The 18,946-nt window shown below is 48.4% G+C and overlaps 1 protein-coding gene across 1 annotated transcript; it reads right to left on the bottom strand.

The window, feature by feature from the left end:
• Positions 1 to 2,415: 2,415 nt before the first annotated feature.
• Positions 2,416 to 15,497, bottom strand: Neil2 (nei like DNA glycosylase 2). The gene is made up of 5 exons (XM_075949107.1): positions 14,732 to 15,497; positions 12,477 to 12,616; positions 8,786 to 9,129; positions 5,967 to 6,163; positions 2,416 to 3,798 (listed from the first exon to the last, which is right to left on the bottom strand). The coding sequence occupies exons 2-5, from the start codon at positions 12,612 to 12,614 to the stop codon at positions 3,503 to 3,505; spliced, it is 975 nt and encodes a 324-aa protein (XP_075805222.1). The 5' UTR covers positions 12,615 to 12,616; positions 14,732 to 15,497; the 3' UTR covers positions 2,416 to 3,502.
• Between the last annotated feature and the right edge of the window lie 3,449 nt (positions 15,498 to 18,946).

Below are 18,946 nucleotides of genomic sequence, written 5' to 3' on the forward strand. Positions count from 1 at the left end.
TATTATATTTTGATGTGAGTGTGTCATCATACACATTCTCAGGTATGGAGGTCAGTTCTTTTTTCCTCCATATGAGTCCTGGGAATAGAATTCAGGTCAGTAGGTCTGGTGGTGCCTTTGTGTGACCTAATGAGGGGCAGATTTTCTTTAGTGGTATGACCACGAGAAAGTTACCCATGCTTCTGTTAGTATCCCTAAATAAACCTATTGAGTGATCAAGAAGAAAAGTGACAATTTCAACGAAGAAGATCACGGGAGAGGACAAGAGAAAATGGTATGGGGGGATTATGATCAAAATACTTTATATACATGTATTAAAATGTCATAATGAAGCCCATTATTATGTATGGTGAACATGTTAATAAAAAACACTCTAAAGTGTGTACCTATTTGGTTCTGAATGCTCATGTCCCTCCAAAACTCCCATGTTGAAGCCTTAGTCTAAAAGGGGGAACCTTTAGAGATGGAAGTTTGGGAGGAATAGTATAGAAGCAAGGTCATATGGTAGATTTTAAGATGATTCCCATGGTATTGGTGTCTTTTCTGCAAGGAAAAAAATATCAGAAGAGCCCCCCAACACACAGTGAGGTCACAGTGTTCTAGAACGTGCCATCTGTAAACCAGAAGAGCGAATCTCATCAGATAACCGAATCTGCCTTGATCTTAAGACTTTCGTCTTGTAGATTCATGAGAAGTGAGAAATTACCCACTCAGCCTTTGATTTTACTTTTTAAATTTCCATTTAAAACATCAGTTTATTAGAAACAGCTGGGAAGTCAGTTAGACTTGGTCCTACACTTCAGGTCATCCAAGAATTGGAAGAGCCCTTGATAACACTTAGGAGCTTACCTGCCTGTGGCCTTACTGTTCTAGGAGGCAGCCTCACAGGCGCCCACATCCAGCAGCAATCCGAGGATGTAGTGGGGCCACACCCACAGCTTGCCACCCTACTGTGGCACTCTCCCAGTGCATGCTAAGTCCTCTGGGAGGCCACTGTTGATAATGACAACCAAGCCCCGCAGAGAGTGCCCATCAGTGAGCAGGCGGAGGATGTCAAAGGCATGCTTGATGATGCACACAGTCGTGAACGTGTGCATTGCTGGGCTATGATGAGATGCTCCACAGGAAGGTGTGGGATGAGCTTTGCAGAAGCTCTTGGTGGCACAACACCAGGCATCCTGCTCCAGTGCCTGTTGGGTTTCTTTGCTGGGGTGCAATCCTGAAGGTTACTGTCACTGATCTGCACATGACCAGTGCTCCACGTCCCCCAAAGCTTGATGTCAGAGGCCTCTGTTACCACCCTTGTGACTGTCTCCCACTCAGTCATCCTGGGGACACAGCTAGGACATCTCTGGCACAGATGGCAGAGCTTAGGTATTTTGCTAAGGCGTGTGACAGTGGCTTTGGATCTTGTTTATCGTTTGTTTTCTCTCTGAGGCAGAGTCTCTGCAAAACCAGGTTGGCCTACACACTGGGTGCTACTGCCTCAGCCTCCTGAGTAGCTGGGATTACAGCACCACCTCAGCTTCACTGTGTGGTCTTAAGTTCCATCACCTCCCCAGACTTTGTAAGGGCAGTAAAGAGTAAGTGCTCAGGACTGAGGAAATGGCTCACTGATCAAGAGTATACACTGTTCTAGAGGACCCAAGTTTAGTTCCCAGCACCCACTCAGGTGACTCATAACCCCTGTAACTCTAGCTTCAGGGGATCTGACCTCCTCGGGTACCTGCAGCATTGTGCACACAAGACACGCATTAAACATAAAATCTTTAAAACTAGAAAATAACGCATTTTTAAATGACGAAGTGTCCATCTCCATGGCTCATCCTGAAGGATCTGAACAAGGCTTACGTGGCAGGTGCCTGGTGTGGGTAAGCATACAGGGTGTGCTGGGCGCTGGAGATGCAGCTTTGTGACTAGGAGCATTTGTTCTTCCAAAGGACTCAAGTACGATTCCCAGCACCAACACAGAGCAGGTCACAGGTGCCTGCGAATCCAGCTCCAGGAGATTCCAACACTGCCTTCTGGCTTCCCAGGACACTGCATTCATGTCCACATACTACACACACACACACACACACACACACACACACACACACGCACGCACGCGCGCGCATGCACAAGCATGCACACATGCCCTCCAGAGGTCAACAGAAGCCAAGGCCCATCTAGTTCTACAAGGCAAAGGGCAGATAATGAAATTCCCTCCCATCCTACTCTTAAGGGGATTCATCAAGCCAACCCTGCATGCCTGGGCGGCCCCCTTCACGAAGGGTAAGAACTGGACATAGCTCAGTGGTACAGCCATAGCTTGACACAAGTGAAGCCCCAGGTTTCATCTCAGCACCACAAAACAAAGCAAAACAAAAAACAAAACCAACAACAAAAACCATTTCTGCCTAATGAAGACAACATAGAAAACATCACACCGTTTTATTTTCAATTGCTACCCCAGTTCCACGAATTTGCTGCTGACAACCTGATGGGTTGTTTCTCTATACCCCTGGGCACTTGAATTGTCACAAATGCCCATCTTAAACCAGTAGCTTTTCTCACAGTCCCTGGGCACACCTCCCTATCCACCCTGGGTCTCCAGTCACTGGGAAGGCACCAGGCGGGCTGACCAGCAGTACCTGCCCGCAGCTGTGCCCTCATCCCTGACCCCTCCAGGAGAAAGAAGAAAGAAAATGGAGGGACTCAAAATCAACCAGTTCCTAAAGCACAACATAACATTAGCAGGCGGCCTGGGAGCATAGTATCGCCTAGCAGTCCCCACCAGTGCTACTCCACCCTCAGCTGTTCCCAGTCCTCAGCTGTTCTCAGTCTCCCAGCTGTTCCCAGTCCCCCAACTGTTCCCAGTCCCCCAGCTGTTCTCAGTCTCCCAGTTGTTCCCAGTCCCCAGCTGCCCCCATCCTCCAGCTCTTTCCACCCTCCAGATGTTCCCATCTTCAGCTGTTCCCATTTCTCCCCAACTGCCCCTATCATCCCTAGGCATTTCTACTCCCAGCTGTTCCCAGTCCCCCAGCTGTTCCCCATCACCAGCTGTTTTCAGTCCCTAGTTGCACCCCATCCCCAGCTGCACCTCCCCCAGTTGTTCCCAGTCCTCCATTTGTTCCCAGTCCCCAGTTGTTCCCACCCCCAGCTGTTTCCAGTCCTCCAGTTGTTCCCATTCCCCAGCTGTCCCCAGTCCCCCAGCTGTTCCCCAGTCATTCTTTTTCAGATCACTGCTGCTCCAGGCATTTTTCTCCAACCCTCTGTCAGGATTTTGACAGCATGGTGGGATTATATAGAATTAACCAGAAAAGAAAAACATCTATCCCCCTGAAAGTTGTGGCTGATGCATAATCCAATGAGATGAGTGTCAACGATACTGACCCTCCAGACCCCATCCCCAACCTGTCATACGAGTCCTGCCTACACCTTTCAGGACACATGGTATCTAGATCTTCAAGGCTACAAGTTCCATGAAGATGGCCAAGTGTTTTTACGAGGACAGCAGATTCTACGGCTCCTCAGATGGCAGCCGGGGCTGGCACTGAGGGCACCACCAGGTAAGCCTCTGGAGTCTACCAGGGGGCCCAAAGCTCTCCTTCATAACCTGGTGACCAGAAGGACACTGCTCCTTCTTGTAGATCTGTGTGTGCTGTTCCTTGCCTTGGAGTTTGTCCCGAAGCCAATCTGAACTGAACTCCACCACATGATTCACGAGGGCCTCTAGAGAGGAAGAACTCAGGAGCGAACCGAGAGAGAGAGGATGGATCCCTGCTCTGAACAAGGCTTCGTTCTTTATAATGTTCCCTGGAAACAAAAGAGAGGCATGGGGTTAGGAAACACTCTTGTCTACAGAACCTCAAACTCACTATGGAGCCTAGGCTAAACTCCTGATCCCCCTGCCTCCTCCATCTTCCAAGTGTTGAGTTAAAGATGCGTGCTACCACACTAGCTCGCAAACTAAGTTACGACGAGTGGAGACCAGCTTGCTGGGCCATGGAGCAATGACCTTGCTAAGGAGAGGAGAGTGAGCCCGAGGACACATGGTGGCAACGGAGGAAACAGTTGTGGTTCCTCCCCACTCCCCCAACAGTTTCACAATTGCACTTCCAGTTACAGGTTCTCTGGGAACTTGAGTGGCCGGCTCCCTGGACTCAGCTCAGCTGCGCTGCCTCTCACCAGAAAGGTGCCCTTTGCTTTAATTTCCTCATCTGGATAAAGGAGAAAGCCAACAAATGATTATCTCACGGAGTAGCATGAGGCCAGGACCGTGTGCCTGGGTCGCTGGAGTCACGTGAGTCGCGCTGGCTGTCACCGGTATCGTTGTGCAGTCAGCTCTCCATTTACCTCCGAAAGCTGCTTCTAGAAGCCTCGTTGCTCCTCTGGCATAGAAACTGGTTCTCCCATGAAAGCACAAGGCTTTCCCACCTTCCCATAGTGAGCCGCACCCATGGCAGGCAAAGTCACACTTTGTAAAAGGGCGCAGTTCTGCTAACAGCAACTGCTGGAGCGGCCAGCTGTGCAGCACTTATTTACTGCTTGCTCTCCTGAGGGCAGTAAGAAGGCTGCCCTCCCTGGACCTAAGCACAGCACCCTCCTTGTCTCGACTGGAAATGCTCAGTGTCACCACTCAGTTCTCCAAAGCAGAGACCTGCTTCTTTCTCGTGCCTTGTAAGAGCTGGGAGCTGACCTGATGTTTGCCTCTGGTTTGAGAGCAGGAAGCTCCATCACCCAAGAAGTGTAGGAACACACCTTCCTCTCTTCTGATGGCCTTAAGGACAACCATTCACAGCATGTCATGACCCTGAATCTTCTATATACTCCGGAGGAAGCCAGGTCTAAGACATTATCACTGTGTTAGGTGATACTAATAAGCCATCAGGAGGCTCACAACCGACAGTCCTGTCATGTCAGAACACAGTTCAAGAACAGAGTCATGTGAGAATTCTGAGTCCTGTGAGAAAACTCAACACACACACACACACACACACACACACACACACACACACACACAAAATACAAGAGTCTTGTGGCCTCAGTTTCTTCAAAACAGAGTTCTTGGAATGTGTGTTCATGCGCCCCACAGGTATAGGGGATAGGCGTGTGTTTACTTCATTGTTCATTACAATTGCTATTATGATTTGTTTAGGCCTCTGTATAAAACCATGTTTTTATGCTCTATGGCTTGTCCTCGTGATTGTATACAGCTTGAACTCATGAGAACGTCACTCGGGTGACCCCTCTTAGCCCTCGGAGTCAAGCTGTCTGATGCTCTGAATAAATCTGACTACTGCATGAAACTTCAGTCTGTCTCATTCACCGGTTCCATTTACCCAGGTCCCTCCCACTGCCTCTAGAGCAGTAAACACTATCATGTGGGTGCTGGGCTGTTGCAAAGATGAGCAGCGAGTGGTTGTGTCCCGCCCAGTTCCCGGCCGCCTGGCTAATCCCAGAAATAATTACATGGAAACTGTATTCATTTAAACACTGCCTGGCCCATTATTTCTAGCCTCTTATTGGCTAACTCTCACATCTTGATTAACCCATTTCCATTAAATCTGTGTAGTACCACAGAGGCTGTGGCTTACTGGGAAAGATCCTAACCTATGTCCATCTCCATCTCGGGCCGGAGATTCATGGCATCTGCCTGACTCTGCTTTCTTCCTCCCAGAATTGTGTTCTGTCTACTCCACCCACCTAAGGGCTGGCCTATCAAAAGGCCAAGGCAGTTTCTTTATTAACCAATGGAAGTAACACATAGACAGATGACCCTCCTACACCACTGGGCCAGACAGAGAAGTGAGGGCCACCTAATCCGACCTCTGAGTCTAAAATCTAGGGATGATGAGCCAACCTCAAAACCAGGAGTGTCGGCACAACTGGGATAGGAGTCCTCAAGTCTTGACTGCCCTACACATGCATGACTTTCCCATTCATCAACTCTGTGGGGTTCCCTCCCATTGCACGAGTCATACCTAGTCCTGAAAAGTATCTCTGGTCCAATAGTGTATAGCACACAGGCTGAGCCTGGCTCAGAGCTTCCAAGGCTTGTCCTCGATGGAACTTATCAGACAAGATGTCGCAGGTGGGCTCAACCTCTGGGGGAGGACTCCACGACATCTGGCAACTATAAAATGCCAGGAAGCCACCACCATCAAAATGGAGTACCAGCCTGAGAAGACAGAAGGGATCGTACATACAGTGTTCTTACATACAATGAGATCATACATTACAACCACCAATGTATAGTCAGTTCATGATATATAAACAGACCCCTATAGAGTCAGTTCACATGTATGTGTAGTTATAATCATCTCACACATACAGCAATCAATGTACATCATCATATAGTTACCCCATGTAATTACGTCACATCTACATACAATGACCACTATGTAGGTCACATTTACACAGTTACCATGGGACAGATCACACATACACACAATTTCTACTCGACAGCAGTCAGGTAAACCGTACATTAAGTTTCTAGACTAGTCTGGATCAAACTGGGAAGTTAAGGCTCCATGGTCAGAATCATAAACATCTCAGGGCCAAATGGAATGAAGTAAAACATGCATATATGTTGTTTTCTAATTACGTTATAGCAATACGTGTTTGACAGACAGAAACATGAAAAGCTGTAAGTCTGAGTCCAGGTTAGTGGAAAACTAACCAGAGGTGGGCAGGTGAATTAGGGAGCAGATGAAGAAATGGTGGCAAAGAGGGCACCACTTCCAGTTTCAGGCTGGATTAGCCTAGATATGTGTATGTGTCTCCAACACACCCTGAGCCTTTTGAATGTAAGGACAGAAAAGACACCTCACGAGCCGGGCGGTGGTGGTGCACGCCTTTAATCCCAGCACTTGGGAGACAGAGGCAGGCGGATCTCTGTGAGTTCGAGACCAGCCTGGTCTACAGAGCTAGTTCCAGGACAGGCTCCAAAACCACAGAGAAACCCTGTCTCGAAAAACCAAAAAAAAAAAAAAAAAAAAAAAAAAAAAAAAGACTCCTCACACACTTTGGTAAGGAAATAATGGGATACTTTGTAGGGACAGCTAACCCAACAGATCTGTCTCCACAGCGGAAGTAGGAGAACCTGGGTCCATGTCTGACTTAGTGTTCTTGGGAAGAGCAGAGGAAACTTCAAAAAGGTAGGAGGTGAACACTGTGGTAATGCCTGTAATCCCAGCACTCAGAGCGGCTGAGACAGGAGGATTATGAATTCGAGGCTAGCCTAGGCAATATAGGAAGACTCTTGTTATAAATAACACAGCAATATTTCTTCCTTTCTTGTTTTCAATGGTCAGAGCCAATAAGTTGGCTCAGAGAGTAAAGGTGCTTGCCATCAGCCCTGATGACTTGAGCTTGATTTCCAGGACCACATGCTCCAGAACCCACCCACAGAACCAGCTGCTACAAGTTGTTCTCTGATCTCAACACAATATGGCTTATGTATATATACGCTTACACACACACACACACACACACACACACACACACACACACACAATGAATAAGTGTAATAAAAAAATACTCTTTCGAGGATTGGAGGTAAGGCTCAGAGGACTTGCTTAGCAACAATGCACACTGTCACAAAACAACCCATCAAACATAAACTAGAGTACCTGTGTGACTCACTGGAAGTGGAATCTTTTGCTAAAAGGCAAAGTTACACATGACCATTGACCATAAAAACTTAAAAACCCTGAATACCAAAATGCTTTATAAAACGCACTCAAAGGATGCACACTGGCCTGGAAATAATCCTGACAACACAGGCTACCAGACTTAGTATCTCAGAGTTTAAAGAATTTCAGCAGGAGGATGCTGAGTTGATGTAGCAGGCTTGCTATGAAATCCTAACCTGAGTTTGATTTCCAGGACCCACAGTGAAAGGAGAGAATCAGCTCCCAGAAGCTGTCTTCTGACCTTCACACTGGGGTGTACACGCATACTCATGCAATAATAATGAAAGAGATACTTTTTATTGCTAGCATGTATACAAATAGCCCAATGCCAGTAAGGATTGAACAAATCCAGCCATGAGAATGTTCATTCCCTTCCGGAAGCAACTGGGAACTGACTCTAAGGAAATAATCCTACACATAAGCTTTATACACAAACACAGTTCTCAGTGCTCACAAACCGAGTAAGAGTCTAGACACACTTTTCTTCTGAGTCAGTTCATCCTCAAGTGTCATGTTGACTGGAAACCTACTCTATTCTTTCAGTGACCCAGGTCGTTAGAATCTTTTGGAGGGCAGACCACAGTCCAGTTCTTAAGGGTGAATATAGACCTCTTTCTTGCTATGGAATAATCCTTTTTCATATACTGTAAAAAATTGTCACTTGAATGGGTTTAGTAAAAAGCTGACTGGCCGCAGCCAGTCAGGAAGCATAGGCAGGACAACCAAACAAAGGATGTTGGGATGAAGAAAGGCAGAGGCAGAGGAGTCGCCAGTCAGACAGAGAGTAAGCAGGACATGCCAGAGAGGTAAATACCATGAGCCTTGGGGTAGCACAAAGATGAATAGAAATAGGTTAATTTGAGTTGTAAGAGCTAGTTAGTAACGAGCCTGAGCTATTGGTCAAGTAATCATAATTAATAATAAGGCTGAGAGGTTATGTGGGAGTGGGCGGGTGGGACAGAAAAACTCCACCTACACACTCTGCTTCCTGGATAGCAAGGTCTGGTCATCACCAAGTGCAACCGTTTAGCCACTGCCCTGCCACAGAGGGGACCGTATGAACACTGCAGACCCTATTAGGACCCCTGTCAATGTCACATCATTACCTGGGCACAGGGTCTCTCCAGTCACCTCTTTTGTTAGCTTTCTTTGCTCTGGAGAAGTTGTTCACCCAGATGCTGCCAAACAAACCAAATCTGACCTCCAGCCACCTCTGGGCAACTGCTAACAGGTTGTGCCCCCCAGGACCACAGGGGTCATCAGATCCACTAGGCACAGGTTCCCCAGATCCAGAGGGGCCTGCAGAAGTTTCCTGAGCATGGGGCCCCAGGGCCAGCTCTGGGTCCTGGGCCTCTTTCTGCCACACTCCTTGTACAGGCTGTGGGCTGCTGCCGAGTAGCTCCATCTCCTCCTCTGGATCAAACCGAAGGAATAATTGTTTTCCATGCACCTAGCAAAACAAAACAACGACAATAAAAAAATGAACATGTATTGGTCCTTAGAGCCCTACACAGGCGCCAAAGCTTCAGACAGATAGCTGCCAACAGTCTGGATTCTTCTCCTCACCCAAAGCTTGCCCCAGCACAGAGGATTTCTTTGTCCTTTGCTCTTCTACCCCAGTGGTGTCAAAAGAGGTGAATGGCTTTCCAAATGCCTGAAGGTAACTGGAGGAGCTGGATTAGTGACGGGATAGGTCGATGTCAGACAGCACGGCCACCCAGAACATCCAAGGACAGATGTTCCCAAAGACTTCAGGACCTCACTGAAGATTATCCAAGTGCTCATTCATTTAGCTGCTCCTGACTCCATGACACATTTTTCTAGGCTAGAGTGAACCGGCATGTACACACTCGGCTGGACCACAGCTAAAGAAACAATGTCGTAAAACCAAGAAGGATCCCCCACCCAGCAAACTGGACCTGGAAAAAGTTACCAACCACAGGAGAACTCACAAACAAAACAAAACAAAGAACTATATAATCCGATGAGTGTGATGGCTCTCACTCTGTAATCTCTGTAATCTCAACACTAAAGAGGCTGAGGCAGGGGGATTGAGAGCTCAAGATCTGGGCCACTGAGATGGCTCAGTGAGTAAACTCAAATCAAGCAGGTGACACAAGGCATTCCTCTGTGAAACGGGAAGCAGGTACAGGATGCTGACACATGCAGTATAGCTGAGACGCAGGGACCTGCCCTGTTGAATCCCACCCACTCTGACCCTAGACAAGCCCGAGGATGGGAGGCCTCAAGAACTTGGCAGAGGGAGAAGAGCTTGAGGCTGGTGGCTAAGTACAGCCGGTTGAGCCTGTAACACCAGCACTGGGAGGTGGAGCCAGGAGAATCCCTGGCGCTCACTGGTCAGTTAGTCTAGCCAAGTGGCGCGCGCCACATTCAGTGAGAGACGCTGTTTAAGAAGATAACGTGAGCCGGGTGGTGGTGGCGCATGCCTTTAATCCCAGCACTTGGGAGGTAGAGGCAGGCGGATCTCTGTGAGTTCGAGACCAGCCTGGTCTACAAGAGCTAGTTCCAGGACAGGCTCCAAAACCACAGAGAAACCCTGTCTCGAAAAAGAAAAAAAAAAAAAAAGATAACGTGAGAACTTCTGTGGGGAAACCCCAGTAGCAACTGATAACCTCCACCTGCACAGGTATACTCATGTATTCATCCTTGTACACACGTTATATTCTACACACACACACACGTGCATACGCACACTTACACAGTCTTCTCCCCTGAAGTATATCTATATTCTCTAATCTTCAAGGACCATCCCGAGTCCTGTCTCCTTCAGGACAGAAGGACCGTTTCATGTCAAGTCATTACTAGGCCTTAATTACAGCTATGATTCTCTCCATTTAGTATTGCTGGGCAGTTTTCTTATTAAAATACAGTCTACCTAAATCTATATCCCTTGGATGAAAAATCGCTAGGAGTACCATCAGGCAGTCCCAGGCTCAGGTCTCCCTAGGGTTTCTACAGCATGGATGTCTCCTGTTTCCTATAAAACAGGATCCACTCCATCTCCAGATTCCCTACCATATATTTATCTGTTTCCAAATCTATTCAGTGATGAGTAAGTGCCAGCTCTCATTTTAAGTGCTGGGGGACCAAAGCCATGGGACCCAGACATGGGACAGTCTCTACAAATTTGGGACAGTCTCTACAAAGAGCCTGAAGTCTGGAAGACCTGAACTCTTAAACTTGGACAATTCAGAGTTTCAGTTTCCAGTGATGAACTATAGGGGAAGGGCTATGAGACATCTTCCACTCAAAGGACGATCCCGTAGCCTATGAGGGGCATGTGTGCACATGTGCGTGCGCCTATATAAAATGGAAGAGAACTCACAGTCTAGCAGGGACTAGTATTTTGTGTGGGGTGTAAAGTCTATTCTTACAAGGGTTTTAACAAACAAGTGTATCTTAGTCTGTGTTCTATTGCTGTGAAGAGACACATTGACCAAGGCAACTCTTATAAAAGAACATGTTGAACTGGCTAGCTTGCTTCAGTTTTAGAGGGTTAGCCCATAATCATCATGGCAGGGAGCAGACACGCATGGTGCAGTATTGGGGAGCTTTACATCCTGATGCAGAGACAGCAGGCAGAGAGAGAGACAGAGAGAGAGACAGAGAGAGAGAGAGACAGAGAGAGAGAGAGACAGAGAGAGAGACAGAGAGAGAGAGACAGAGAGAGAGAGAGAGACACAGAGACACAGAGAGAGAGAGACAGAGACAGACAGAGACAGAGAGAGACTGGGCCTCGCATGGGCTTTTGAAATCTCAAAGCCCACAACTCCAACAAGGCCTCCAGTCCTCATCTTTCCCAAGAGTTCTAGTCTCTGATGGCCAAGTATTTACATATCTGAATCTATGGGGACCATTCTCAATCAAACCACCACAAAGGGTTTTACACCCCATATACAATTGAAGAAATGAGAACAAAGACAATGAGAACTTGCTTCTGATCATACAGCTAAGCAGGAGCAGCAGAGACCAATTGCTACTGTACAAAATTCACCCCATACCTCCTACGTGCAGATGCTCGTAGCTAAGCAAGAAGAATACAAGATTGACAAGAACACAGCCTTGCCCTGTTTCTGTCTCTGTACATACCACAAAGGACAGGCGTGGCAATAAGGATGCACCAGGAAGAAGTTGAGGCTATAGCAGAAGTACAGAGGGGGGTCATCTCTCAGCTAACGCAAAGCAGGCAGGATAGAGTGGTCAAGTGGAATCTGAAGAGCGGCTAACATTGCCATGATAAACTGAAGAGGCAGGAGTGGAAACGGTTGAGGAAAAAGAAGGAGGATGTGCCCAACCAGGGGGAAACATGTCTACACTGTGGGCAAGAACTAACCGAACTAGCACACGCAAAGAATGACTTGGCTAGGTGAAAGGCCAGAGAGACAGGCAGGGAGGGGTCAGTGCACATGGAGTCCCTGAGGCCCCTGAAGGAACTCTGACTCCCATTCAGGATGAGAAAGTGTGAATCCCGATCTTCAACAGTGCTCATTCCTTCCTTCACAGCTGGCCTGCAGGGGCCAGCAGAACCACACCAGAGACGTAGGTAAGAAAGAAGAGTTCTCCAGATTACTCATGCAATCTTCAGACCCTTTTTTGTATGTTCTTTACAGGCCCCAGTCCACAGTGACAGGAAACATCACACTGCAGGGACACATGCAGTCCTAGCACCGCTGTCCACCGCTGAAAGAAAAGATGTCATAAAACATCTTGGCCAAATGCCTGCAGGGGAGGTGGGGTGAGCCAGCACACTTGAGATCTGGGGAAAGCAAAACTCACCCGGGCATCCTGGAGCCACAAAGACTGGAAGGAGGCAGGGTTCAGCTTCTTACTGCTCCCTCCTGTCTTGACCACCTTCTGGCCCACAAAAGGGGAGACAAGGCGGTGAAACTTCCTCACAGATGGCCCTTCCGGCATCTCTGCAAGTAGAAAGTGGCAAACGAGACCATACTGACTTAGCTCGGTCCTCTAGAGCATGTCTGATAGTATGGTACCCCAAGGTGCCAGTTTGGGTCACCCACTTTAAGGATGTATGTGTCAAAACTGGAGCCTGACTGAGGTAAGAGGGGTCAGATCTCAGAAACAACTGAGTTGGGGCAGGGTAAGGCCCAGCTTCGGAGCTCTGGTTTCTCTTCCTAGTCCCTCATCCTTATCCATGCAGCAAATATAATCAACATCACATGCTTGATGTCATGTAGCAGGCACGGTCTGCTTCAAAGGCGCAGCCACCTCAGTGGTTGGCCACTCCTTATTCGTTTGGCTTCTTGAGACAGAGTCTCACTATGTAGCTATAGGTGAGCTGGCACTGTGTCGTTCTAGCTGTCCTCAAGACTGACAGCTCTCCTCCTGCCTCAAACTCCCAAGTGCTGGGATTACAAGCATACAACACCTCCTTACAAGCGTGCAACACCTCCTTGTTACTTTTTGCCAGGTATATTAGACCTCTAAGACATCTCCATGCTTTCTCTGTCTTTCCCAATCCCACCCCCAAAGCAATCATTCCAATCCTCTGCTCACTTGCCCATCCTTGGCTCTGGCTCTCTCAGGACCACCCCAGGGGAGGGAGAGATGCACTAGTTATGAGATCAATAACAGTGGTTCTCTCTATAGGACTACAGCGCTGGCAGAACTCAGAACTGCGACAAGCAGACACCAGCCAGGCAAGGAGGCTACCAACCACCTTGAGGCCTGATGTCTGATGGCTGAAAAGCTACAGTAAACGCAAGGCAGGGCTGCCTGTCACCCCTCGCCTCCCTGTTCTCAATCATTCAACGTCACTGAGAGCCACCAGGATGAGACCACCCAAGTGGATTACATCCTGACTTTACTGAGTGGGAGCTGCCCTACCCCCCAAGGTTCCACCTAACCTTATCTGCCACTCACCAGCCCCGGGCCATAAACTATGGTGAAGATTATCAAAGGCACACAGCAGGCAGTTATTATTTCAGTGTTTCTAAAGGCGGGTTGGTTGTTGGCTTTCTGTTGTTTTGTTTTGGTGGTGTTTTTAAGTATCACTCTGTAGCCAAGGCTGGTCTTGAACTCTGAACAATCCTCCTGTCTGAGTCTCCCCAATGTGAGCACTGGAATTACAAGTGTGAGCCACATACAACTCCCTTCCTCCACTCTCCCCACTAAGACACTTTTTTAAAAAAAAATTTATTGATTATGTATACAATATTCTGTCTACATGTATGCCTGCAAGCCAGAAGAGGGCACTAGACCTCATTACAGATGGTTGTGAGCCACCATGTGGTTGCTGAGAATTGAACTCAGGACCTTTGGAAGAGCAGGCAATGCTCTTAACTGCTGAGCTATCTCTCTGCCCCCCCCCCTCCGTCAGTAAGACACTTTTTAACCAGAAAATTGGGATACCCGAGACATCCCACGAATTCTCATAATTCATAAGCAACACATTCAATAATGCTATTTTTCTTTCCTGTCTTGAGACAGTTTTGCCTATATTCCAGATGCCAAGCTGGCCTACAGCCCTCTGTGTATGGATGAACTCCACCCCATGGCACTGTCATTCCAGGACTGCTTGGCCACTCCTGGTTAATGTGCAAACCCAGGGCATCTTGCAAGCTAAGCAACCCCTCTACCAACTGTGCTAAGTCTTAGGCTTCAGTGCAATATTTAAATTCATCCACATTTGGATTCCCACCCACACTCTTGGAAATGTGGTAAAAGTTCATCTACTCAGACCTTCAGGGGAAACTGCTGGGCTGGAAGCGGCTTGCTGGGATCCTAATTATCTCTCAGCTCAGAGTCCCCCGGCCTCCTTCAGAGAAAGTTCTGGAAAAGTCCGCCTGTGCAATTCACCGTAATCTTACATTTCTACCACCTGCCGGATGTGGTAGTGCAAGTCTTTAATCCCAGCAGCCCCAGAGGCAGAGGCAGGAGGATCAAAAGAGAACTGAGGCCAGCCTGGTCTACTTAGGGAACCCAGGCTACTCAAAGATCTGGTCTCAAAACAAACAACAACCCCGCCCACGGGCATGCTTTGGTGGTCAGGAAAGGGAAGAGAAAATGAGAACCTTGGGCTTCGTTTCTAGGGCGGTGGTCAGGCTGTGCAGGACCTGGTTCCAGCCTCCAGTCTGAGTCTTAGGCGGCTGCGTTTCTCAAAACTTCAGAATGATTGAAGGGGGAGGGAACACGTGAAGGTCAGGAGGGCCCGGGGAAGGCGGAAGGCAACGTGATCAACAAAAACAAACGTGCGACCCAGCTGCGCGTGGCGTGACCGGAAGAGACGCTGCTTAACTTTTCTGTAATTGCCTTTTCACCAAAGGTTAAAAAAAAAAAAAAGAAAAGTGTTGACAACGTGCACGTGTGCGGCCCGGGGAGGGTGAGGAGGAGGCCGGGGTGCGCCCAGGCGGGTCCCGCAGAGCTAGCTGTACTCTACGAAACCGGGTCCCAGCAGCTGCAGCGGGAGCGCAATCCGCTCGCGCTTCCCAGTTCCAGACGGGAGACGGTGGTGGGGAGGACACGGATGCGGGGACGAGGGACAAGTTCAGCCTGCGAGAGGCGAGCTGGCCCCCGCGGCCCGGAGCCGAATAACTCTTCCCGGGGATAGGCGGGAAGCCGCTTCCGGGACTCCAGGGCCCCTCCAGGGACCCAGCTCGTCCCGCAGGTGGGTGGGGAGCTGCGGGCTTCTCTCCTGGGAACTCTGGAAATGAGGACCGTCCGAGACGGAGGAGCTGCTCTTTCCCTGGGGGAGCTAGAGGTGGGATGCGCTCCGGGACGGAGAGCTGCGATCTCTCCTGGAGGAGCTGGAGACAGGGTTCACCTCGGAACGGGAACTGCGGGTTCCTCTACTCAGGCTCCTCCCACCGGTAGGGAGGATGCTGCGGTTTTCTTCCTGCAGTAACCACTGGAGACGCAGCTCTCTCCCAGGGCCGCTTCCGCTCTGTTGAGGCAGGCTGGAAGCTTATTCGCCTGCTCCCCGGCACCCACACCCCTCTGTTCCTCCTTTCCCCACGACTCCCCGCGGGCTTGCCAACTCCCAGAGTCTGGGAGAGAGTGGACTGGTACCAAGAAAAGGCAAGCGCTCAGATGCTAGTGGTCTTGACGTGGTTCAGGCCAAGACAGACGTTTCTGGTCCTCTGCACTCTTCTGTGAGGTTTTGGTTTTGTGAGAAAAAGCCTCACAGTATAATGCAGGCTGGTTTGGAACTCACTTGGCACCCTGGTTACCCTTGAACTCCTGCGTGATCCTCCTGTCTTAGACTTTAAAGTGCTGGGATTTTAAACACAGCACGACGGGCCTGAAAAGCTTTTAAAGAGTGAAGTTAGTTTTTAACTTTATATTATTTTAATAGTGTTTGAATTTTTACTATGTGCTTTAAAAAACTTTTTTCTATTGTGTATTGAAATTTTTATTTGGAAGAATAAAGATGGTAGCGGGTTGTTCAACGATAGTTAGGACTTAAAGAAGGGTGGAGCCAGCAGTTTCCAGGAAGTTAGCGGACCTTTGGCGAACTCCTAGCAGGTCTACAGGAGGTGGCTAGGGTGTCAGTCCCTGGACCTTGCATCTGAGGGCCCCAGGAGGACCTGGCCAGCACAGGGAAGGCAGCCCTGCCTCAAGGAGTAGCTCAGCTAGTCTTTCACCATAACTCCTGCTGCAGGTCAGAGAGCAGAAGTAAGGAGAGGAGGCCTCTGACATCCGGAGGGCAAAGGTCCCTTAGGGGCAGAAGGTGAGCTTGAGGGTGCAGCATTTTAAAGAGGGGGGGCTCCCTATTGCATACTGGAGTACGCTTTCCCACTTTCTGCAGTTGGCCTCTTCGGAGAATCACATCTGCTACAGGTTCAGTGCACTCCGGTGGCAGCTTCCAGAGAGCGACATGCACGCATGCGAGACACACACACACACACACCACATTTTGTAGACGGGCTGTGTTGGATAGAAGCCATAGCCCAAATCCCAGGAGCCTTATCTGGTGGAATCAGAGCTGTGCACCTAAGAGGTCTCTTCTGAGACCGAGGGATGCTACAGCTGAGAAAGTGAACCGTTCACAATTTGCTGCTGTCACTTAAAATCGCCATTTTAGTTTACTGAGCACACGCTGTGTGTGTAAGACACCTTGGAAAATCTTTACGTAGACTGCCTCGTTGTTAGCTGTGGGGAAACAAGCCAGCCACAATACCTAAATCTAGCGTTTAAATGGGACATCTATGCCACAGCGTTACAGACATAAAGCCGTATTTCGCAAACTCTGATATGTGTATGAGTCAGTTGGAAACGTTTAAGGGTTGATTAATCTTTGTTGTAAAACATGATTGCAAAGATGTAAAATGTTTTGATAAAGCTGTCAATGTCTAGCCTTCAGTGGTGCTCAATAAGCAGTAATGTTTTTGAGGAGAAAAGCTGGGTTGGGGTTGACCTCGGATTTAACAGCTGGAAAAACCAGCTAGAACGGATATGGAAAGGGAGACGAGAATGCCTTCGCCCCCACGTGGTGAATTCATGAACTGCAATCGCAGTGCTTCCTTGTTCTCCAGGCCTGGGGAGGGGAGGAATTGAGTAAATGCAGTTTTTCTCCCACCACTGTGGCCATAAGGAAGTTCTCTGGATGGCAACATTAAAGCATTTGGACCATCAGATGGTCCCTGAGACCCCTATAATCTAACTTTCCTTTTTCATAGCTAGATAGTCTTCAATTCTCCCAGGCTGGCTGTTGGACACTCATTCTTAGCAACTGAACCCCTGTAACCCCACTGAACTCTCATAGGCTTGTACCTCCAGAAAGGGATGTAGGGATTGACAGAAATTATCCAACCTCCATTAAGATAACTAAGGCTTTCTTCGGGCTCCATTTGTCCCACCAAGTGTTAGGGCACCCTAGACAGATGTGATGGTTAATCTGACAGACAGCCTTCCAACCCCAGACTATACCAGAGACGAAGAACTCAGGCTGGTCTTGAACGTGTGAGCCTCCTGCCTCCACCTTGTGAGTGCCGGGGTATCAGGTTTACCCCACACCTGGTTTATGCAGTGCTGAGGGTCGAACCCAGGACTTCACACATGCTAGGTAAGCATTTTACTAATAATGGTAAAGCCCCAGACTAAACCTTTATCCTTTATGTCAGTTGTCTCAAGGTTAATTATGGCAAGGGAAAGATGACAAACACACTCAGTACGCCAAGCATTGTGGACAGGGGTTCCTCCTAATAATTCTTCAGCCCCGTTTGGTGCATATTCAGTGATGAGAAACTTGTGGCCATTGTCATCAACCCAACCACACCCGGTCACAGCTAAGCTGCCTCAGAAACTGGGGCCAATGTATATCCAATGGACTTAACCTGGCTCCCAGAAGGTTTTATCAGTCAGAAGTGTGACCATAAAGCCATGTGATTTGTTAGTAGGCTTGCCCTTTGAGAAAGTGACTTGTCCTAATGACATCATTTTGTACCCTCTCCCTCGCTTCTCCCCCCTCCCTAACATGTACTAACAATTTGGACATGCATCTTTGTTGTCGATGATGACTGAGACGATTTTACCACCAGGCCCGTCTGCATCTTTTATAGCCTCCTGGATACAGCAACTCAGGCTTCCTTAAGGATTGCAACAAGTCTGGTGATCAAAGAGGCCAAGTTACCTTTACTGGAGAGAGGTCCAGTCATGACTGTATGCAGAAAGAGGCGTCTACTGAGACAATGTACAATTTTGTTCTGAAATAACATTTCTAAAGGGTGGTGGTGGCACACTCCTTTAATCCCCGCACTTGGGAGGCAGAGACAGGCAGGTCTTGAGTTCGAGGCCAACCTGGTCTACAAAGCAAGTTCCAGGACAGGCTCCAAAGCTACAGAGAAACCCTGTCTCAAAAAAACCAAACCAAACCAAGCGATGTGAATGTTTTAAACAAAAATGCCCTAACAAGACCCATGGACCTCTTTGGCCGACAATTTGGAATCTCTCTTCTTACTAGGACTCACCTTACCTGATTGACAGAAACTCTCAGTTTAATGGGTTTGGCTATTCTTTTAAGAGTTGGTGGGCTGGAGAGATGGCTCAAAGGTTAAGAGCACTGGCTGTTCTTCCAGAGGTCCTGAGTTCAATTCCCAGAAACCACATGGTGGCTCACAACCATCTATGAGATCTGGTGCCCTCTTCTGGTGGGCAGGTATACATGCAGACAGAATATTGTATACATAATAAATAAACTTTAAAAAAATCACCAAAAAAAATTAATTAAAAAAAAAGAGTTGGTAAGTTTTTCTTGGGCCAGTAGGATTTGGTCACTTGAGCCAGGCTGT

The sequence above is a fragment of the Microtus pennsylvanicus genome, chromosome 15 (genome assembly GCF_037038515.1).
Source record: "Microtus pennsylvanicus isolate mMicPen1 chromosome 15, mMicPen1.hap1, whole genome shotgun sequence".
NCBI lineage: Eukaryota > Metazoa > Chordata > Mammalia > Rodentia > Cricetidae > Microtus > Microtus pennsylvanicus.